At 44.0% G+C, this 24,762-nt stretch overlaps 1 protein-coding gene across 1 annotated transcript in view; it reads left to right on the top strand.

The window, feature by feature from the left end:
- The window catches only part of XYLT1 (xylosyltransferase 1), a 341,106-nt gene extending 324,447 nt beyond the window's left edge, over positions 1–16,659 (top strand). The window contains exon 12 of the mRNA XM_075132747.1: positions 16,553–16,659. Within this exon, the coding sequence (XP_074988848.1) occupies positions 16,553–16,644 (92 nt within the window). The 3' untranslated portion in view covers positions 16,645–16,659. The remainder of the gene's footprint in view (positions 1–16,552) is intronic.
- Positions 16,660–24,762: the final 8,103 nt, after the last annotated feature.

The following is a 24,762-nucleotide window of genomic DNA, read 5'->3' as shown; positions in this document are numbered from 1 at the left end:
TAATTGGTTAGCTAATCCATGTTAGGATTGGTTAGTTAAATTTTAGTAGAATTGATTGGTTAAGGTATAGCTAAGAATATTACTATATAAATTAGGGGCAAACAGGAAGTAAGTGGGGATTCGAAAATAAGGAAAAAGGAACTTGTATTTAGCTTGCTGGAAGTTCACCCCAATAAACATCGAATTGTTTGCACCTTCGGACTTCGGGTATTGTTGCTCTCTGTTCATGCGAGAAGAACCAGGGAAGTGGGAGAGTGAAGGAATAAGCTCTCTAACATCTTGGTGCCGTGACTCGGATACATCGCATTGGATAGGTGAGTGGCAGCCTGTAAGTCCCCCTCCCCAACCGTCCACGCAGCTGCTTGGAGGGGGTATGGCGAACTCTCGTGATGGTAGTTGCGGGTTCTGGCAAGCTGGGGTAACGGATTTTTTGAACAAATGGATAAGGAAGAATCAGGGCCCATACCAGGTGCAGGGGTTCACCTGGGATGAGATTGAGAGGGAGATGGGAGAGGTTTTGGGAGACCCCAAGGGAAAGGAGTGTAGGAAAAGGGGAATGGTCAGGAGAGTGTGCCTGTAGCAGTGTTAACAAGAAGCGGGGTGGATACAGATCGGGGAGGGCGAATTCGAGAGTTGCAGGAATCTGACCCAGGACTGGAAGGCATCATGAAACTTGGGGACAGGCATGTGCCAAAGGTGGAACTAATGGAAGGGATTTGGTGTGTCTTAACAACTGAGGGACCGGTCATGTTGTGCCCTCAGGGAAGTCGGACGGCTTTCTTAAGCTGGGTGCATGGAAGCTTGGCAGGGGGACACCCCGGGTTTGAGGAGGCACTGGGAACTTTAAAAAGGTTGTGCTGGTGGCCAGGAATGGCAGCTGATTTAAAATCACATCTGGAACGTTGTTTGGACTGTGCCAGGCACAGCCCACCTCACAAGGTGCTAAGGGGAGAATTAATGAGACACGCCCCAAGGGGACCATGGGAAAGGATACAGATTGATTACACAGGACCCCTACCACCAGATCACAGGAAAAACCGATTCATGTTGGTGGTAGTGGATGCTTTCAGCCGGTGGGTGGAAGCTTTCCCCACAAAGTATCAAACAGCCCGGGTAACTGCTGCAATACTGGTAAATGAGGTATTCACTCGCTGGGGGGTCCCAAAGGTGATTGACTCAGACCAAGGAGCTGCTTTTCGGTCAGATCTGTTAGGGGAGCTATCAGCCCTCACTGGAATCACACAGTTGTTCCGTATTGCTTATCACCCCCAGGCTGCGGGGCAGGTGGGACGCATGAACCGCACCGTTAAAAGTGAGCTAAGAAAGGGAGTGGAAATCGGAGGAAAAAACTGGTCACAGTTACTGCCCTTTGTCTTAATGAGAATAAGGGCCCGAGAATCAAAGGGCACAGGATTTTCTCCATATGAAGCTCTCATGGGAAGGCCTATGGAACGGTGGGAAAATCTACTTACCCCAGTACCTGGGGAAGTCACCACACACGGCTTAACACAAGAATGGATTTTAACTTTAATCGAACATGTAAAACAGGTACAGCAGGCGGTGGCCTGGCGAGACGAGCAAGGAGCAGCAAGAGTCAGATCGTGGGATGACCTGCCTGGGGAGCGTAATCTACCCACGGTGGGAGATCTAGTGATGTACAAGATTCCAGGTCAGCACCATCCATTCCCAGCTCCTAAATGGAAGGGCCCTCTTATCTTGTCCTTGACCAATTAGGGCCCAGTCTGCTATTACTGGGTACAGAGAATGGAGGACGGGAGTGGGTTCACTGCACGCAAATAAAAAGGTACAAACAGGGGATTGGGAAAGGGGACATGTAAATTGTGTTATGTGTGTATTACAGGTTAATTCAAAAAGGAGAAAAGGATGAAAATTCCCTGGCCCTGGATGGAACAATTACTAGTGCTAATCACAATTGTCACATTTACAAATTCTATTCAGATCCCACGATGTGAAGTGTCAAAAGGAGGAAACACATGGACGGCTACACATGCAACCTGTGGTAATAAAGCTAATGAAGACTATGAGAATCTCCCCATAGAAAGATGTACCACTAATACTCCAACAGGAATTTGGCAGTGTCGGTATATGGTTTATGGATTAGATGGGGGAATCCCAACCAGGTGGAGAATATCAAATTTATCAGGAAATATTGCATGGTACTCCCTGGGTGCTGCCATGATTAACGATAGTGAAAAACACAGTTACCCAGCTATGTGGTTTGTTACAGAGGGTCCAAAGAATATAACCCTCTGGTCTCCTGGAGCAAATGAACCCTCTTGGGAAAATAGGGCCCCACATTTAGGGTGTGATGTTACCATATGTAACCACAATGGTACTTCCATGGAAGATAATCCCCAAAGGTGTGATTGTTATGTACATATTACATTAGGCGTAAAATCCCCTTTGGGACGCTGGGTGTACGATGAGTTAACCATTTTACAGAATGTAACCCTACAGGTGATATGGATGCCAAGTTGGAAGAATCCAAATTTAAAGTGGCCACAGCCTGGAGCCAAGAATATTCCCCGACGAGCAAATGTCTGGGAGCCATTGTGGGAGCAGGTGCAGCCAGCACTTTTTAACGTGTCCTTTCACTCTATTACATGGGTGGTACGCCCCAAGGAATGGTGGGTGGACCAAATCCATCCTAATTGTAGTATGTACATAAAAGGATTGAAACAACAATTCAATGCATGGGTGAGGGGACACACCTGGAATCGTCGTCGGAAAAGGGGATTGTGGGCAGCTGGGAACACTATGCTGGGTACATGGAATCTGGGGGACGAGTGGGTAACCAAACAATTAGTAAGCCAAAATGTGAAATTTCAACAACAAATTAATGAATTAATGGCACAGCAACTATCAGCAGTTGCCACAGGGTGGAGGACAGCAGTAGAGGTAAACTTGCAGTTAACTCATTGGGCAGGGGACCTGGTGACATGGGTAGAAGATGGCTTCAGAAGACTAACATGGGGAGAAGTGTGCATAGGTATTCAAAATGCTCAGTTAATAATGTTAATGGATATTATGAGAGATGCTTGGTCAGAACAATGGCCTTCAGTATTGAATCGGGAAGCTAGCCCATATTTATCCACAATTGCAAAAACATACCCATCTACCTGGAAAATAACATCCCCGACCTGTGGGGACAGTTCTTGTGTAGTTGTTACTATGATACCATGGGAAGGAAATGCAAATAAGGTGGTTCCCTTGTACCCTATGGGAGTAAGTAGGGAAGGGGGAGCACGTTGGGAGCCACTAGGGAATAGGTGGGGGGCATGGAATGGGGTAAATTGGACTGTCATCACATTAAGCAGTTGTATATCCAGAGGAGGAATATGGATGTGCCCCTCTCCTATGACTATGGAGGAGCAGGATCAATGGCCTATTGCAAAGGGGGGGCATTTAGGGGTAATGTATATGGGGTATGGTGTATTCTGTTGGGAATGTATGCAATCCTGCAATATAACACTAGGAGGCAAAATCCTTCCAGTGTATGACAAAATTATGAACTTCTATACTCTGCCACCTGGACTATGGTGCACCAATGGATCAGTGGACTCAATCGTTGTAAACAATCGAACCAGCACCTACTACCCGATACCGTACCAAGTAGTTGAATTGGTTTGGACAATACCAAATTTCACTGTGGATATTCAATGGACACACAATATGGACAAAAGTACACAAAGATTACAAGAGCAACTTGCTGCAAGCGACAACAGTTGGACACACTTACAATACACACTACAGGATGGCGCTGACAAAATTTTAACCTTATCAAAGGAGGAGAAGCAGTGTTTTTGGTGGTGGCCAGGATGTTGGACCATACTGCAGTGGTCAGGACTCTCGGTGTTGCTGTGGAGTATCATAGCAGCTAGTGTATTGTTAACTATATGTGTGTTACATTGCATATGGAAACGATCAAGGGGGGCACAACCCCCTAGAGAACAGCCACTAATTATAACTTATAAGTAATGTAGTAAGCCCCCCCAAGTGTACTAGACAACCTGGACCCAACCTTCTCGGGCCCACTACACTGGGAAGTCTGGAACACTAATTGGAATAGGTGTGGTATGCCCGTACGAGAGAAGGTGCAGGGCACTATACTACACAAGGGGCAGTGGGACAGATGGAGCATCGACACCTTCCACCTCGATGCCTGGCCCTATCAGGAAATGTGTCGCCATATGTCCTATGCTTTTCCAGGGATACCTGGGCAGGAGGATCCCAAAAGAAAAAGAAAAAAAAGGGGTGGAGTGTTAGGATATAGATATTCAGGCCTGTCTGTAAAGGCCTATACTCTAAGAATTTAGGTGTATTCCTATCACTTGGCTAGTTAGAGGTATAAAAGAAAGAATCAAAATCACTGTCTGCCAGTGTAAGGGCCTTCTCTTACTGTGACAGTCTGAGGCCCTGTTCTTAGGCTAAGGCCTTTGGCTAAGCGACAGAGGCAGCCATAAGCTGGGAAGTGAATGGTCACCTCCTCACATCCCAAACTAGTCACATTGAAATAAGGTGCTATTGGGCTGTTAGGAATTTAATCCTGTCCTTATAGTGCCTATCACCTCCAGAGAAAGGGAAGTGCCTAGAAGCTGTAAAAGGAAATTGAGGTTGATAGTTTTCTGTCTGGTAAGAACTCACTTATCAATAGACACAGCTGGGAAACTCTTATGTCTTTACAGATGTAGTTGTGAAATCCTCACTTCTGTATTGTTTTGTCATTATAGTTCCCACTTTGCTATTGTTTATTGGCATGGTCTCTGTCTGGTTCCGTGATTGCTTCTGTCTGCTGTATAATTAATTTTGCTGGGTGTAAACTAATTAAGGTGGTGGGATATAATTGGTTAGCTAATCCATGTTAGGATTGGTTAGTTAAATTTTAGTAGAATGATTGGTTAAGGTATAGCTAAGAATATTACTATATAAATTAGGGGCAAACAGGAAGTAAGTGGGGATTCGAAAATAAGGAAAAAGGAACTTGTATTTAGCTTGCTGGAAGTTCACCCCAATAAACATTGAATTGTTTGCACCTTCGGACTTCGGGTATTGTTGCTCTCTGTTCATGCGAGAAGAACCAGGGAAGTGGGAGAGTGAAGGAATAAGCTCTCTAACACATTCCATGAGACACATGTTTGGGCTGTGGTCGAATGTCATAACCGGCTCTTCACTACGTTCTGTTCTCTATACTGGACACTCTTGGGAACAGGCCCAAAAATACTTTGGTATCCCTGACATATGGCTGTCAGTAGAGAGAGAATCAAGATGCAAAATCCGGACTCAGATTTCAAGCACCTTTAAGATCAGGAGTGTTTGAATCCAGAGATTTAGGTCAAATTGGACAAACCAGCCATCAAATTCAGATCTGGCTCCAATATCCATTCCCAAACACAATGTTCTAAGTAGGTATAATCAGACACTCTTGGTCCCTAATTTCACTCAGGACCAGACCAGCGATTTCATGGTCAAGGATCTTGGAACTTGGAGCCTCTTTTTATTTGTAAATAGTATAAATATGACTCAGTAAAAGGTATGCTGATTTTTGCACACTTATTCATGATCCAGCTGCTAATTTTGACCTCAGCCAACACACCAAGCTTTTGTTCCTTTCCTCTTCTCCTCAACTTATTAAATAAAGCATGTGTGGTCTAAATGTAAATTTTAGTTGTGCATCAATAACTATCTAATCTTGGGGAAGCATTCAGATTCAGCATAGTTCATATGAAATTGGAAACTGAAATAACAGCTGCCAAGAGTTCATGAAAGATCTGACTGTGTGGTCAGTGTCATGCATTTATTCAATCTGTCAGGATCAAAATGTTATGATGTTTGAAATGCAGCAGGAATAAGATACCACATTTAATTCAGGAAAGTTTACTCTTACTTGGTAAGAGAATTATGGATAACTTTGGTCACCCAGCAATTTAAGATCCAAAGCAGACATTTAAACCTAATCTTTTGACATTCCCCTGAGCTGTAGTTCTACACGGTATAACACAGATACCTGACATACTGTAAACAGGTAACTACAGGCTTTCTTAGCCTTGTTTTTACAGTGTGATAACACAAACAATAGCCACTCAACATTGAAATGGGTAAGATGATGATAAGTGTGTAGGATCAATATGGCAGAGTCATCATCAAGCAGTTCCAGACATGACGGGACAATTTCCTGCTTCTGCTCCTACATGATTATGTTACTCTGTGTTTGTTACAGACAATGTTACAAACTGCCCAGTTGTACTGTCATGGAAGATGTCAGACTTAGAACTCTACAGGCTGATCCTGACTGCATTGAAGACAATGCAAGGCCAATCCCTCTCCTTATAAGGACTTAAGGTAGTAGCAACCTATGGTCTGCCCAAACCCTATTGCCTCCAAAAGACCTGTGGGAGATAACTGAAGGGGGCCATCAGCCATAGAAGAAAGAAACAGAGCTTCAGGCTACCGTGGCCTAAAGGCGTCTAAGGGAAGAAGGGCTGCTCACGGCTTGTTGAGTGGTGCAGGGAAGTAGACAAAGATCCCTGGGCAAAAAATGTGGGACAAGGAAAAGATCAGCTCTGTGGTGTTCTCTTCGGAGTTAGAGTTTGTTGAACTTGAACCACAGACTCCCAGCCTCTGTAGGGGTATGTCTCCGCTGCAATTAAGACACCCACATGACTTGGGCTCACAGGGCTCGGGCTACGGGGCTGTTTAATTGCAGTGCAGACATGCGAGCTCAGGCTGGAGCCTGGGTTCTCGGACCCTATAAGGTTTCAGAGTAACAGCCGTGTTAGTCTGTATTCGCAAAAAGAAAAGGAGTACTTGTGGCACCTTAGAGACTAACCAATTTATTTGAGCATGCTCAAATAACCTGGTTAGTCTCTAAGGTGCCACAAGTACTCCTTTTTGCGGACCCTATAAGGTGTCTTAACTGCAGGGTAGACATACCCTCAGAGCTTAACTGTGCAGCTGAATGCCCCAGCTGCACAAGGTATGAAGAGAATTTAGCACATTGGTCCCTGCAACCTTAAATTACTTGTTCTGTCTGCAAGTAAGCAAGGTATAAACTCCCTGGCAACCCAGCAAGGCACTCTGCTGCCGATGCCTCACCTTCCCAGTCTACTGGAGCATTCAGGCAGCCGGAGGATAACTCTTTTTATAGCTGTACAAACAGCTATAACAGCTAGAATAACAGAGGTATTAAATGGAAGTCTGAAAATGAGAACTTTATAAACAGCACAACACTATAAACCACATGGGCTCCTAGGGGAGAGTCATTTAAATCAATACACTACGGCAAAGCACAGAGTAAAGGCTTTCCTTGTAGGTGACAGAGGATATAGCACTGATCGGAGATGCAAGTCCTACCGTTGGCTCACGGTGTAAACCGTGGGTGAGTCAACCGCTCTGTGCCTCTGTTTCCCCTACCTTTCTTAACCACTGCCTCAAATGCCTCGTGTAAGTAAGGATCAGTCCCTAACTTTTGCTTTGTCTCCCACCTCCCATCCCCATGTTCTTGCCCTACAGGAAGAAGAGTTTCCCTGCACTCTTGTTCCAAGGCCAGGATTAATTTGCTCATTAAACTTGCTTATTTGCTGTGACTCTACGTGTGTCTCCCTCGAAAGGAAGAGCACTTTCCATTTCCCAACTTTAATTTGGTTTTCCTTAGAAATAGTAGAAGGTGACAGCAGAGTGTTAGCTGCTGAGATGGTATTGACAACCGCAACCAGGCTGAACGAAATAAAACATAACCTCTGCTAAGCAATAGCAAGAATAAAGATCCAGCACCTGCAAAGCAAAATAGTTGGGATAGCACATTTACTTCCATGCCAATATCATGTGATGATCCATGCTTTTATATCAGGCATGGAATGGACCAGGTTGTTTCTGGCTTCAGCCTTTGTGTGCAGGGGGGGGGGTCAAGAGCACAAGAGCTTAGGGACTGCTCCCTCCTAGCTGTCCTAGGGCACAAACCACTTGAAAGCGGGCAAGGAAACGGCAGTGCCATTACCCTCCAAGCAGTTGGCTCCAGTCTGTGGAACTGGCTTATCTCTAAAAGGGGGGGGGGGTGTAAGCAGGCTGTGCCATTCAAAGGGATGATGGGCGGGGGACTGGCCCCATGCAGTCCAGGGAGTTCAGGTAGGGATTGTACCTACAGAGGCGACATGGTCAGCATAGTCTTCCTGTCCAGTCTAACCAGACTCCTTGTAGCTTCCACCTTCCTTGGGCACATTAACCATCAGGATTCTTACATCTCCACAGCCACAGCACCTTGGATGGGAAATAGTCGCTGCTGACAATAATTCTGTGGCTTTTTCTGTGCTACTGAGTAGCAGGCCAATCCACAAACATCTATTCACAAATAATCTTTATTCAACTGAATAGTTCCATTGAAGTCAATAGGCCTACTCCAGATATTGTGAATTACTGGCCTGAGTAAAATGTGCTATGTTGGGGCCTAGCATTGCTCAAATGTAATAACAAAAGCAGCAATCCTGAATATTTTGAAGTGCTTGGGAAATGACTAATTAGAAAGGAATAAAATGACCCTTCAAGCTCTGCAGACAACACCACAAAACCCCACCAGAGTGATTTTTCAGGGTTTGCTAGCCAGGCACAATATCCTTAAAGCAGTTTAAAAGCAAGTCTCCAGCCTGACTAGTGATAGCTATGGTCCTAGAGCTATATTTTTTGGTGCTGGAGTGTACAGAGGTGCTTAAAAAGATTGGTTGGGACCACATGGACCCAGTCTATTAAAAGAGTTTTCCCAAGCCTGTAATTATATTCAGTAACTCCAAATCCCTAAACTATGCAGAAAGATAATGCCTCAGAAAACTAGCTTTATTGCTGGAAAGGAATTATGCCTTTTTCGCTCTTCAAAATTCTTTCTTAATTAAAGCCATTGGACTGACATACTGTATTTACAATGTCACATTCATGAGGCTTGGCAAATATTGGGTTATCATATGCAAGCACATGCTTTCCCAAAGAAGAATCACTTTCCTCTATGCTATGTTCACTCAATCAATGGTTCTTTCTGTTTTACTTCAGCAGGAGTCTGAATTAACTTCTCTCCACTAAAATGGCTTCTACAAGCAACTCCACTGAGAGTAATAAGATGGCTTGGCTGGGGGAGGAAGTTCTAAACCCAAGTTCTGTATAGGCTCCTCTGACAATAATGCCACTGATGTCTGTAGGACCCATCACCCAAGTCAGTGTCATGCTATGATTGTAGCATGGGAAATGCGGGGCCACTGATTCCTCAGTATGGTGATGGGCAGAGAGAAGCCAGGAATCCTTTGTAACTATCAAAATAAGTGACTTTTAATTAAAGGTCCCACTGAAAAACATATTGACTTACTTTACAAAGTTGCAATAGCAAGGGTCACATTAAACAAACACCCTTTATAAAATCCACCTTTTAAGGGCAAGGGGGCATCTGATAAAAATCCTTAAAATGAGATCTAACCAATAACAAACATTTCATCTGGGCTGAGGGCTTAATTTGGAATGTGCTTCTGGGCCTTGCTGGGTCATTTAACCTGATTGCTCCTAGTCTGAGTGAACTTCCCGAACGGAACAAGTTTCCATGACTGGAAATCAGCTGTATAGGCTATTAGTTCCTGGGATACTATGCCCCATATTCTTCATAGAGATATTGTTATGATATGAATATGGCATAACTTAAGATGTGTTTTATGCAAGATGGGTCTTGTGAGTTATCATTGGAAAGGTTATGATTTACTGAATAGGATTATCCTATTTGCATGCATGTATCATTTTTGTATCCAAAGTTAGGAATATTGTAACAATTACAAGTGGGTTTAAATCTAGGTTTAAGCGGGGGAATAGTCCCACTATTGTGGGGAACTTTCCTGGCTTCTGCACTACCCCGGTGAAGTGGGTTAGCAAAAGGATCCGAGTTCTCGCTCCCACTTCCTTTACCCAGTGGCCTCCCTGCACTTGAGGACTCCCCTTCCACTCTCCTGCCTGGCAGAGTCCTCGTAACCCCAACAAGGCTGGGCCCAGGATTCCTGGGGGGTTCAACCCCCCAACCCTGCTGTGGTCACCTAGGACAGAGGCTAGGGTGTCCCCACTCCAGGGTACTCTGTCTGCACTGGGCACTTCTCTGACACACTGACCATTACACACAAGTTAAAGCAAATGCAAGTTATTTAATCAACAATTAATTTTAAAAAGACTAAGGAAAAATGGGAAAGGTTAAGGAAACACACCAACCCGCTCTGTGGCAGGGAACATCACAAACAGTGTCTCTGGAATGTCAGGGCAGTTCACAGTCTGTTCTTGTAAGTCCCAGGCCTTCTTCTCAGGCCCTGGCTGTGCTGCGGGGATGCTGTGGGTTGGACACTTGCTCTGGTGGTAGCCACACCCTCTCAGGCTCTAAGTGGTAGGACCCTTCTTCCCAGTGTCACCCCCTGCCCTGTCGGGGTTACGATCCAAGCCTGGTCTGCAGAGCCTCTTGGCTGAGGCGTCTCCCTGTGCTGGGCCCGCTGCCCAGGGTCCCCCTCGGTCTCCCCAGTTGCTCACCGCACCCAGCTCCGGACTGCTCCAGCCCCAGCTCCACCACTCTGTCTCAGCACTGCTGCTCTGCCTCCAGCTCCCTGGGCTGCTTCTTTGGCCCCTCTGGCTCTGGTTGCTGCAGCTCTGCTCCCAGGGCAAGTCTGCTGTCTCTGGGCTGTGCCTCTGGCTTTGGGGCTGCAGCTCTGCTCCCAGGACAGGGTCTGCTTTTCTCTGGACTGCTTTTCTGGTCCCTCTGGATCTGGCCCAGCTCTGCTCCCCAGCTTAGCTTGGGCCCCTGCTTTCTCCTTAGCTCGGCCTCACTCTGTCTGACCCAGGCAAATCCAGCTCACATGGAGGACAGGACCTCCCTGGCCTCCTGACTCTCTGATTAGCCTGCCCGCCCTGTCATTCAGGCGGACCTGGAGTATTGGCTTCTCCCCATTGTTCCTGGGGACTATCAGTCTCAGGATCCTGGTTTCCCATAGACCCTTCCCCTTTTGGTACTGGGAGCTAGCCACCCAAAACACCCCCACTGAATGTTAGTAAGGGGGCAACAGTCCCCTTACATAGGGAACACCCACCGGACAGAATGCAATCAGTCTGGATTGGCCATTAGGGAGAACAGTAGGACTTTGAAGTTGCTAATCTCCCACCTTCCTGGGAAATCTTCCTGAGGATTTATGGCTGCTCTGACACTGCAGATTCATGTGATCATGTCATCTGGTACTGAACTCTATCTTGGACTGCTAGTATTTTTCCACAAAGGGGGTGGTGACCAAAGTGGGACATAAAGAATTCCCACCATATGTAAATCCTATTTAAGGCAGGAAAGTGAGTTAATCAGAGTCAGTTCTTCATGGAATTCCTGCCCAAGATGACTGCTGAAAATACGTAAGACTGATCGGGGGAAGAAAGTACTGGACCCAGGCTAGAAAGTGTCTAACCTGTGAAAGGAATACCTAGAGTTCTAAGCTGCAAGCAGGAGCAGTCTGTCTTCAAGAAACTCTACAACCTGCTTAAAACAACATTTAGGGTGAGAAATTACTACTTGTAGCCCGTTTCTTTAGTGTATTAAGCTTAGTTTGAGTGCTTGCTTTATTTGCTCAGTAATCTGTTTTGATCTGTTTGCTATCCCTTATAATCACTTAAAAATCTATCCTTTCTAGTTGGTAAACCTGTGTTTGTTGTCTTGTGACCAATTTGTGCAGTTCATAACTGGGGGGCAAAAAGCTGTGCATGCCTTCCTCCACATTGAGGGAGGGAGCAAAGTTCACAAACTTATGCTTTACAGTTTTCTGTGCAGCGCAGGAAAATACAACTTTGGGTTTACACTCCAGAGGGGGTGTGCATTTAAGTTCTAGGCAATTCCTGAGCTGAGTCTTCCCATGCAGAGCTGACCTCAGTGTCTGTATCTTTCTGCAGTTGGGTATGGCCCTACCTGCACCTGTACTGAAGGAGGCTTGAGGGCCTGGCTCAGCAGGGCAGTGTACCCCAGTACATCAGGTGACACCCTGGGGCGGGAGAACCCATTATAGTTCCACCCCTTATTAGTCTTGGCTAATCAGCCACCTCTACCTCTCTATGCAGTTTCAATAGGAAGCAGCTGGGCTACTCCCTCTTGCCCCACTGCATTTCTAACCCCAGATGGTGCTGTAGAAAAGCATAAATAACAGTTCTTTCAAGCCCTCCTACACATGAATCAAAATGGAGCCCAACAGCCAGCAACAAACACTGTGGTCTTCCCTGGTTCCAGGGAAAGCTCCACCAGCAATTTTCCCCCAGGTAAGAATGCCCAAGTCCCTTTTTTAAGGTTAGGACCATTAGAAGATGGAAAGGAGAAGCAAATTCTGCCGTGTGCTTCCTGCTACTACTTTCCCATCTTCCCTGGAGACTTTGCCATAACTCAGTAAGGGGTTGTAATGTAAATAACCTACCTTATTAAAGTACCCCTTTCCCTCTTGGACTCTGGGGCTTCCACATTCTCTGTGATGTCCTTCTCCAGCACCAAGTGTTTGCAGAGTTGTTGCCCTTACACAGAAGGACCTCTCAGAGCTCAGTCTCAGGAAGAGCTGGGAGAACTCTAGCTCTCATTAGCTGCAGGTTCTCTGCACTTCCCAGGATACACTCAACACTTTGACTCCAGCGCTCATGGGCCTCTACCTGCCCTCTACAGACATGACCTAAAACAAACAACACGAATCTCATTTTGGAGGCATTTGTTGTTTTTTAATACAGTAGTTATGGATGTTCTCTTATGATCAAATGCCGTTCTTTTCTGTCATTCGCTGTTAATGGGGGAGAGTGTGTTACTAGGTCCTATATCAAAGTAATTCTGATAGTGTTTAACTACTTATAATAGATGGATATGCTCCCTATCCCACACATAATTGAAGAATGGCATAAAGGCTTGACAAGAGACCTCACCTGAGTCACAATAGCATTAGCTCTTGGCTCTACTTCACATCATTCACAAGTTATGAGCTAATCAGTTACTGCAGCGATAATGGGGCATAGCAGTTAGATCACAGGACTGTGTTCTACCACTGTGAAATTTTGGGCAAATCACTTTACCTGCCCTGTTTCAACTTTCTCATCTGCAAAATGGTTATAATAATGTTTAAATACCCCACAAAGGGAAGGCAAAATAAAGGGGCTGGAAAACTCTATTAATGGTTGCAAAGCACTTTGTGATCCTCTGAGGAAAGGTTCTGTAGAAATGCAAAATACTATTCTGAATTTAATCATTACCATGAAAGCTGTAAAAGAAATTCGCCTTCTACAAGCCCTGTCTTTGGAACATTTGTGCCCTTTAACCCTCTCTGGTTGGGATTTCTAAAGAAATCTAGGGGGTTTAGACACCTCATCCATAATTTTAATCTTAATGGAAGATACAATATGTGCCTAAATCGCCTAGATGGCTTTGAAAATCTCAACCTCTGATAATAGTGAATAAAGGAAATAAAATAAAGTCTGGGCTTGACTCTGATTCTGGATATTGTCTAAACTCAGGGTGTTGGATGTGATGTTGTAATATAGGCCTATTTAGGTTTTATTTTATCTTTGCATTGCAATGACTTACCCTAGTGCAGGTAGCATAGCAGCAATGGAGCAGCGTGTTCTGGAGTCATTTTACTGTTATACAGTGCGTATACTCCAAGTATGGGAGCTAACTATATGTAGGGGTAAAAATAAACTAATTTACTGCTATTACACTGACTCCATAATTGTGTTTTTTAATTCTCCCCAAATAGGACCTGTATAATAATTTGACTTGAAATAGGAAGTTCATTTTAATGTGATCTCATTTATGAAAACGTATCACGGTGGTACATATGGCAAGGAAATGAAATCATTCTTATAATAGATTAGTATTCAAGATTAAATATTTCACTTTCGAATATATTCCACCTATATGTGCTTTTAATCCCCCAACTACATTTAAATTCAGGTTTTTCATATATTGAGAGCAAGCTGCTGCCTGTCATGTCACTCCTGATTTTCCATTACTGTTAACTGATGGTTTGCATTCATTAGCATACAGTGACACTGGTCATGTTCTTTAGAAGGCGAGGATTTGACTTGTTTCTTGTTGCCTTCAGGATAAGTTTGAAGTTAGATTATTTCAGGCAGCCAGACTTCAGACAAATGTACCTACTAAGTGTACATTTATACCTTCACCTAGTACACTACACATAGATTCACCTCCTGGAATCAGTGGCATTCCAGGAAATGCTGGTTGGTATTAGATTGGAGCACTAGACTGGATGGGGAAAACCACTAAGAAGCAGTTCAACAGTTTAAGCAGACTTCTTGGATGACCTGGTGCTCGTGAGGCAAAGCCACTGTCCCGGCAAGACACCATGATGAAATTAGTCACTCAGAACACTGGTCATTACAGTTCTGAGCTCTGCATCAAGCGAATCTGTCTCTAGACCTAACTGAGAAGGGTGCCACAACTCCGTACCATTAGCTGTCTGTTAAATCAGAAATGAATCTGAAAAGTCCCAAACTAAATCCTTTAATACCCCTGAATTTAAGGGTGATCAATATCCAGTTCTGAATCTTGTCTGGAGTCCAAGTCCGCCGCCTCTCTGTTGTTGCTTGTATTTTGCTATGGACACTCAGGGTTTTGGCTTCATTTGGTTATTTATAGAGGTAATTTCAGGAAGACAGAATGGAGGTTGTAGAGTAAATGATGTAAACAAAAGAACAGAATATACATGAAATTATGCAGGCAAATATGCAGCCAGGAAGTATTGCAGGGATATTGCGAGTCCATTTTTACACTGATAATATATTAAGAAGGGAAGCTGGAATTTGGTACAATGAATCCCTTTGTAATCAAATAGCCGGCAACTATAAAGGTAGGCCAGATTGTCTGCGGCATCACTATGCATGAGTTAGGCGCTTAAAAGCCGAATCCCCAGCTGGTGTGAATCAGCGTTGCTCCATGGACATCAGTGAAATTATGGGGATTTACACCAGCTGAGGATCCAGGTTCTGGGTTTTCAAAGAAGACTCAACCTGACCTCTCACTAGGTAGCTGTAATTTTTGTACCCCCTTTGAACAGCCCTGGACTGCAAGAGCTGGGGTACTGTAGGCATGCAGTGACCTAGCTACAGAGAAAGCAGTGGCAGGAGGCTGCAATTTGTTCTTCGCCATATCTGTCTCCAGCCAGTGTTACTGATTCCTCACTTCCATGTAAATAGAAGTGATTTATAAATCAAATCAAAATAAAGAAAAGAAAAAGGGGAGCACAGAAAGAGAAGAAAACTGGAAACTGAGAGTGAGGACAGGAGAGATCTTCTTAAAGAACCTAAAGTTGTCGGAGAAGAGACAAAATGTTCATGTTGAGTGGCTGTATTAACTTTACAGAGAGGTTTTCATGCTTTCTTGCCCTAGAGCCCTTCGGTCTCCATGTTCCTAATCTCCAGAAAGATTTCAAAACATTACCATGCAAGCAATGCATTACTTGGGATCCTGCATATTTATGCACTTCAGTTTCCCAGTTCAATTTCCCACAGTCCAGTTCCCTGCTTGGTTGTCACCAGCTGGATGCTAACTGATTCTTCTGTCTCTCTGGCCTTTTCTTTTGCAAGGGCAACAGCTTCAGCTGCTGCCAATTAACATTAATTAAGCCAGTTTCAGTATAATAGATCAGACTCTTGCAATTCACAGAGCACAATAGATTTACCCCCAAAAAAGTATACTTTTAGGTTGTTCATGCCACATCAAACTCTTAACTAGAGAAGTTTATAGAAAAATCTGGCTAATGGGAAGAAGACCTGTTTGTACTGTTTAAAACCCACAAGCTACAGTAGAATGCGTCTTTAATGGTGACTTCCATAAAAATGCCTTATGCATGCAAAAGTTTTGCAGCCACTGGGAATTGTCCCAGACCTGCAACACTATGCAGTCCCACCAGTCTGTGCTTGTTTCCCAGGCCCAGAATCAATGGACCAGGGCATGAGCCTGCCCCATTGCCACCAGGATGGCCAAATTGCTGGGGCCCATACTTTGAGAGAAGTCTGTGTCCATGTCCTCATCACTCTCCTCACCACGCTGCTGTCACTTACTCACCTGGTTTTGCAGGTTCTCGTTCTGGATAATGCTCGTGGTGTTTAGAGTGGGCCCCATGCTTGCCGTGCTATGGCGTAAACAGGAGAGCAGAGTGGCAGCAGAAGCAGCAGGTGGATGACTATGCTGACAGCAATAGGGCGCCCGCATGTGCAAAATGATTGTCGGCCATTGCTTTCACAGAGGGGGGAAGAAAGGGGTAGGCTGGCAGCAGATGTTGCAATACGACTGCTAGCCGTCATCGGTCCTGGGTGCTCACGGTGCTGCTGGCTGGGAAAGCAGCCTGAGGCAGAATGGCCCCCTCCAGGATTGAGCTCACAACCCTGGGTTCAGCAGGCTAATGCTCAAACCACTGAGCTATCCCTCTGCCAATATTCTAGGCACGAGTGAATCTCCATTAGACAAAACTTAAAGGAAAGAATGACCTGAGTCACTCCCATTTATGTCCAGGTGCCCCTGACAGACCTCACAGAGATCCAGGCACCACGACCGACTGCACCAAGGCTGGTCAAGAGCACCCAGAAGACGACAAGGACAGATAGCAGACGGTGCAGTACGACTGGTGGCACAAGGCAATGAGCTGCTGCTGTGTAGCAATGCAGTACCGCATCTGCCAGCGCTCGGGAGACATGTGGTGACGGTGAGCTGAGCGGGCTCCATGCTTGCCGTGGTATGGCGTCTGCACGGGTAACCCAGGAAAAAAGGCACAAAATGATTGTCTGCCTTTGCTTTCACAAAGGGAGGAAGGGAGGACCTGAAAACATGTACCCACAACCACCCGCGACAATGTCTTTTGCCCCATCAGGCATTGGGATCTCAACCCAGAATTCCAGTGGGCGGTGGAGACTGTGGGAACTGTGGGATAGCTACCCACAGTGCAACGGTCTGGAAGTCGACGCTAGCCTTAGTACCGTGGGTGCACTCCACCAACTTAATGGTCTTAAGTGGAGACACATACAATTGACTGTATAAAATCGCTTTCTAAAATATCGACTTCTATAAATTCGACCTAATTTTGTAGTGTAGACTTACCCTGAGGTGCTTCCCAAGAACACCCTTAAAACTTAAAAATGTTACTTAAAGCTCCCCTTGCCTCCTTCCTTCTGGCTCTCTGCTGTTTCTTGGGGGAGGGGAGGAATGCTTTCAAAGTGCTCTGCCGATACTCGATCCAAGCTCTCTTCTGTCTCCTCTCTGCATCTGACGCACTCTCCTGGGTGCTCTTTGGAAAAACAAAACTGTGCAATGCTGGTTTGAAAGTGGAAACAGTGATAGTCCAGGGATCAGTTTGGAGCCCCAGGATGAAATTCTGTGCTGTGCTTCTGTGAGACACAGCACTGAACTCACCCACCCAGAGGCAGTGTGGGGGTGGCTAGGGTGGCATGAAGCCACCTTCGCATCCTCCATATACTGGGCTGCTCCATGGGCTGGAGTGGGCCCTAGTGTAACATAGACAGCCTCCTCCAAGTTACACCAGCTGCTTACAGCTGTCCTATGGGCTGCAGTGTTGTATGCTGTGGTGTTACCTCTTACACGACACTTGCAAGTGGGGGGGTCTTTGGAAAGGAGTCCTATGGCTGTCTTCTACAGTGCCTGTGCAGGGGGAATCCTCCCCTGTGAGAAAACCAGGCTTTTAAAGCTCCTTTACACCACTATATTAGAGATAGATAAAGAGGCTGGAACCTGGCTGAGGCTCTCAAGGATATCATTTTCCTCAAGTACTTCACGTTGGCTTAACTCTGTTCCCATTCAGGTCATTGGCAAAGTTCCCCTTGCCTCTAGCTGGAGCAGGGTTGCGCTAACAAAGGGCACTTGTGAAAAATCACACCCCAGTCAAACAATATTGGACCATCACAAGATTTTTTCTTTCATTTTTTTCCCCTAGGCACTAGACGTATGTCACAAATGGAATCTCCCGTCCAAAGTCCTATGAATTTTGGAGAGTTGTGAATTTTACTTCCCAGGTCTGAATCTGTCCCTACAGCTTTGACTCCAGGCTAAATACAGATTTGCAAAGGGGAGGGGGGGGTCCTTGTTTTGTTACTGTTTGAAGTGATTGTGAAATCTTGTGACAACAGCCCATCTCATGAGGCTCAGCTGATATACTCAGCTCTCTGTCCCTGCGCTGGTTAAATAACAGAATGAGAATATATGAGAAGCAGTGACGCTAGCATTCAGTATAGCCTTTCTATTAGTAGACTCTTGGTAGCCTTGTGCACTCAGACACATACATATGTATTTTGCCTTCTTAGTGTTACCAGGTTTTCCATTGTCTGTACTCTTGGCTTTCATGAATTGATAGACAGCTTGAAACTGGCAATGATGAATGCACGGCAATTAGCTTGCTAGTTTTGAGGACTCTGTTGATTCAAGTTTGTCAGTAAGCAGAACAAAATATGATGTAGCTTTTAAGATAATGATTATTGAGTAAATAACTCCGTAAGTAAACCTAGGTGGGAAATAAATTTGCTTGGGATGGGAAAAAAAATTTTCTGTCCTGAATGGGGGTGAAAAGTCGCAATCTCAAAAATATTAGTGAACTGGCAATTTTGGGGCGGGGGGGGGAATCAGATTGGTTCAATTGAAACATTTCATTTAAATAAGTTTGAAATGTTTGATTTCAGTTTTGACTTTCACAATTTTTTATTATAATTTCTAAATTTCTAAAAGAAAAGCCATTTCAAACTGAAAGGGTGGAATTATAAATTTTGAAATTTAAGCTAATTATTGTAAATAAATATTTAACAGAGAGGTTCAAATCCAACCAAAATGTTTCAAAACGATCAAAATGAAACATTTTGAAATTTTTCATTTATAAAATATTGAAACGGCATTTCAACAATTTCAACCAAAAAAAAAAATTCTAAATTTTGTTTGCATCAAGAGATTTGTCTGTACTGATCTTTTCCCATGGACAGCTTCTGTTTCAATGAATGAGTATGTTCTGATGAAAAAAACCATTTTGTTGAAAAATTCCCTACCAGCTCCACTCAAAGCTTTGGAGACGGGCCCAAAGCTTGGATCAGAGAGCTGCCCAATGGGCCCCGGTGAAAAAGTACAAACAAGTCAAAGCAAAATGACTAAGAGGAAATCTCCTGTGTCATCCCTATTGCCTCCCTTGTGAATGCTGTACATGTCACTGATGCTGTTTAGGGTCTTGTCCCATAGGTAAATTCCGCATTGCCAGCCATATTTATAGAGTGAGTAGGATGGAGATGAACACATGCTATTTCACTTAAAGTTGAGCCCCCCTCCACCCTGTATATGTGTAGGTATATTACTATTGTTATAGGTACATATACACAAACACTCATCCCTTAGTGTGTGAGGCATTAGCTAAAGTATAGTGTGTCGGCGAACAGAAGAAGCCAACATTTATCAGTGTTTACTTTCCAGTCCCTTTAATTCATCATTAGTGGAAGTGGGCAGTTCTATTATTGTTACCATAGGCTTCATTTGAGCATGCTATACTAATGCAAGAGTAATAATTACTTATGTGCTTATAGACTGCCTCTCAATTAGAGATGAACACATACTTAGGAATACCCTTAAAAAGATATCAGAACATCTGCACTCATTTCCTTCTTAGCAAATAAGAGATCATTAGAGAAGCAGCCATCTATTTCTCCTCCCTTTAGCTTGTCGCTACTTGATGTGTCACTAAAAATGTATGAACAAAAAAAATTATTCTTAATGGTAAATATATTATGTCCAAACTCTGCTGAATGTGCTTGGGTATTTAGAAGACATAGTGTATTTAGGGCTTCTGTGGTGATTATTATGCCTAGTTTATATTGAAATTAAGATTTATTATAGAGTCACCGTGATGCCTGGTCTGCCGTGATGAAAGTATGTCTGGCCATCCTCTGTATGGGCACATTGTTACAAAACATGCACCTGATCCTGGACTAACTGAAGTCATTTGGAGTTTTGCCATTGACTTCGACGGATGCACAAACCGCCTCATGTTCGCATGCTAGCTGAGTAAAACCATGCTCTTGTCAGAACATGTCATGCTGCCAGTTCTCGCTATTGGGTGATCTCTTTGAATATGAGATCGCTTTTTTGCCTTTGGCTCAGCTTGCTCCTATGTTTGTTCTTGCTTGGAGTAAGAAAGAGTCACCACATGGTACACTCTCAGAGATGGACAGTGCTGTAGCAGGTCCCTGCTTGAAGGTGAGAAATGGTTCTGCAGGAACACTTTTTTCCAGTGATGTGGTCAACTTGCAGTTGAATATCAGTCACCATGCATATATCATAGCAATGCATTTCAACCTGTCTCTGGCTCGCTCATGCTTGATCTAGAATTAGTAATCCATTTCCATGAGTATTGCATAGCTGCAGATAATAAAGGCAAGAAGGACAACTCATGGGCATGATATATTACTCCAAAAAGTAAAGACCCAGTGACTTGATACTTGAAAGAAAAGTGGAAGACTTGCATCTTTTTGTTTCAGCTTACAAACTGCAATTTGTTGCTAAGAGACTGTATAAAGTGATATCCATTAAAGCACAGCAGAAGCCACATGTGGTTATATAATACTAATGCCTTTTATAGAAATGCAAATAAGGCATGTGCTAAATATGCCTGCAGTATGTGCTGAGTGTGATAAGGGGATTTCTGCTGCAACTCAAAGTAGTCCAGTCTTTTCAGAGTGGGAGGAGAGGGGAGAGTCTGAATTGATTTATTTTCTCTTGATACCATTTCCAAACTATTTTTAATATTAATTTATAAGTGATTCAATCCCCACTTCACAACTGGCTTTTACACAATTAGCACCAGAGCTAATTAGCTTAATGGTATCGTGGTGTGAGTTTTAAGTGTAATTTTTATGACAGCTTTGAAAGGGTGTAGTGAAATGAAGGTTTCTGTTGTTACCCAAAATGACACTAAAATGCTGTTGTTTAACAGAGTTAGTACTGCTCAATCCTAAACAGATCATTCTCTGTGATAAAGCTTGTGTGTTCTGGCATTTCCCTAATTCACACAAATGCAGTTCAGAGATGAGGGGGGTGGTGGTGGTGGTTTTGTATTACCATAGTCCTAAAAGCCCAGATATGGACCAGGAGCACCTCATTGTTCTAGGAACTCTACCAACACAGAACCAAGAAAAAGTCCTGTCCCAAAGAGCTCACAATGTAAGTATAAGACAAGAGACAATAGATAAACATGGACCGACCGATGGAGTCCAAGCAAACAATGAGACAGTATTGATCAGCTTGATGGGCAGTGGTCTCAGCATGAAGGTGAGTTACTGAAACCATGGCATGAAAAACCTCCACTGTGCAAAAACTGTATTGGGTGGGGCTCACACTAGACATAAAAAGAAAAGGAGTACTTGTGGCACCTTAGAGACTAACCAATTTATTTGAGCATGAGCTTTTGTGAGCTACAGCTCACTTCATCGGATGCATACCGTGGAAACTGCAGCAGACTTTATATACACACAGAGAATATGAAACAATACCTCCTCCCACCCCACTGTCCTGCTGGTAATAGCTTATCTAAAGTGATCATCAGGTTGGGCCATTTCCAGCACAAATCCAGGTTTTCTCACCCTCCACCCCCCCTACACAAATTCACTCTCCTGCTGGGCTACTCCACCCCCCCCCCCCACACACACACAAATTCACTCTCCTGCTAGCCCAGCAGGAGAGTGAATTTGTGTAGGGGGGGTGGAGGGTGAGAAAACCTGGATTTGTGCTGGAAATGGCCCAACCTGATGATCACTTTAGATAAGCTATTACCAGCAGGACAGTGGGGTGGGAGGAGGTATTGTTTCATATTCTCTGTGTGTATATAAAGTCTGCTGCAGTTTCCACGGTATGCATCCGATGAAGTGAGCTGTAGCTCACGAAAGCTCATGCTCAAATAAATTGGTTAGTCTCTAAGGTGCCACAAGTACTCCTTTTCTTTTTGCGAATACAGACTAACACGGCTGTTACTCTGAAACCTGACACTAGACATAGTCATTGTAATTCTTAGATTTTCTTGGCATCACACAACTAGCCAAAACCTAGAAGATAGGGAAAATACAAGTGATTTTTCTCTTGGTTGCATTTTTTCACTGGGGCCCACTGAACAGCTCTGTGCCCAAAAATTCCCGACCAGCTCTGTTCAAAACTTTGGAGACAGGGCACAAGGATTGGATCAAAGTGTTTTTTCATCAGAAAATACTTTGTTATTGACACTAAAACTGTGCATGGGAAAAGGTCAGTACAGACAAATCTCTTGATGCAAAAAAAAATTTTTGGAAATTTTGTTTTGAATTTGTTGAAAAATTTAAAATTCTCTGAGTTATGTCTTCAACTGGTGTAAATCAGCATAGAAGTCAATGGAGCCAGGACAACATAAATTGACTAAATGTAAAATGGAGCAATTCCAAATAGCACAAAAAACTTTAAATGAGGATTAACTTTTAAACTGTAGAACTCATTTAAAAGTCTAGATCTGATCAGAACTATTATAATGCTTCAAACAATAATTATGCTCCTGTTCTGCCTGTTATCACAACCCCCTTTCCATTCTGTATACTCATCCTGCCCACCAATATGCAAGCTCTACTTTGTGAAGAGGAAAGGTGTGGAGGGTTTTACAGCTATCAAAACAAGAACCTATGTAAAAAAAGACCACACAGAAAACTACTACATCATGGTCATGCTTTTGCTATCCATCTTGTTCTTTAATCTTTGAGTTCTATTGTCAGTCCTAATTTTGTTCAGCCAGTGGGCTAGTGAAGAATTGGTATGTGGCAAACAAGGGCTCTGGAACAAATAGTAAGGGAATCTCCATGAGTAGAAATACCTAGTGAAAAATGTAAGAAGAAAATGTCTATGGGAAAATGAAAATTACTCGGGTGTCTTCTAGCAGTGCAATGGAGTCTGATTCACAGGTTTTTCTTGTGCTAGTTTCCATGCATGTGGCTTCAGTGGTGTTTGCTGTTGAAAAAGTATATGTAAGTAAAGGTAAATCTAACATACCGTTTTTTAAATAAAAGCACCTTGTATCCAGTCCAGGACATGTGGAACTCTGTCCATAAATTTGATAAATAAGGGTTCCCCTTAAAAGGAGAAACTCCTCTTTCTCTTATGCAGGCCAGGCCCTGACTCGCCCCAGAAGAAAACACAAGGTGCAGCGCCGTAACTATGTTGTTGCTGTGTCAGGAAAGGCTGGCATAGAATGGGCTTCTTCAGTTTTTACTCAGTCACACTGCCACTGATTTCTATGGGAGGTTTGTCTGTGTAAGGGACAAAGTGCAAGGTGAGTCCTATATGGTGCCCCCAAATCCATTCATGCAGCACTTGGTCCTCTGCAGTGGTAGTCCCCACAGAGACCCTTCCCTAGAGTACAGGCCACTCATTGAGGGGTAGGAGTGGAGATTGACTGAGGTAGGAGTGGGCCAAGGCTGGAATGGAGATTTTCTGAGAAATATAACACAACATATGTCTGTATCCTCATTTCTGTGTTCCCTGCCTGGCTGGAGTCCGAGGAGTATCTACAGCCTGTGAAATCATCCCTGGGAGCACAGCTCCACTGGCACCATGCTGCCAGGGACCGGAACGTCTGTGGGCAAATGTGTCTTCCCTTGGATGACCCTGGTTTTGCATAGATCCTGGGGAGCCACGAGGTTTGGGAGCAGTCCCAGCAGCCTATTCTCCATTCTCTAGCACATCCAGAACATAAACTATAGGGGGTAGGAAATGTATCTTCAGTTTGTTTCACGCTGAGACCATCAGCCATTTTCGTATACGTATTCCCATGAGCTGTATATCTAGAACTCATGCTAGTTATACCACTACTACCATGACACTCGCCATGAACTGCATGCAATCCTCCAAGTTAAGTTTCTGATCATCTTGGAAGTAGACACAGTCATTCCACACTACATTGCTGCAAGATGTTGGTAGCAGAACAATTTAAGAGAAGAAAAGAAAAAAAATCCCATTTTTCTTTCAGATTTCTGCATAGAATTTGCTGTAGTATGTTTTCACACACAGATGGACCAGTTGACTCTCTCAGGGAATTTTGGTGGTGTGGGATTGGTTGGTTTGTTTATTTATAAGTAATGTCTAGAAACATTGCACCAAAGCAAGAATGAGGTGCTGTAGCTTTCAAATAGAAACTGGAAACTATCAGCAACAGCGGAGGGAAAATGAGTTTTGAGGCTTACTGGGAAGAGGGTGAATCTTATTTTACCCAGGCCAGGATTTTCAAAAGGTGGTGCCTAATGATAGGCTCCCAGATCAGTATTTAGGAACCTGAGTCAATGACTTGATTTCCAAAAGGGCTGAGCACACACAGCTCCAGCTTGACTTCCTTGGGAACTTCTGTGGGTTATCAATACTTTTGAACATCAAGCCATTGAATGAGATGCCTAAATGGACTTAACTTCAGGCATCCACTTCTGGGAATCCTATCGTTGCATAATTTCTCCTTGAGAGTTTCATCAAAAAGGTTCTTAACACTAATGGATTCTGCCAGTGAAGTTAGTAGCTTTTTGAAAAGCACAAGTACTGATCTACTGAGCCATACCGAATGCTCTCTGAAATACTCCCCTGACTTGTTCTTTCCATCATCCTGGGGAAACCACACCCCTAAGGATTTTGACAGATGTCTTTCTCCAGGCCTTTCTACCACTGCAGTTTTTTGGAAGGGAGTGGGA

Source organism: Caretta caretta, chromosome 10 (genome assembly GCF_965140235.1).
Source record: "Caretta caretta isolate rCarCar2 chromosome 10, rCarCar1.hap1, whole genome shotgun sequence".
Classification (NCBI taxonomy): Eukaryota; Metazoa; Chordata; order Testudines; family Cheloniidae; genus Caretta; species Caretta caretta.
The sequence above is the reverse complement of the archived record's forward strand: the minus strand, read 5'-3'. Positions and strand labels throughout refer to the sequence as shown.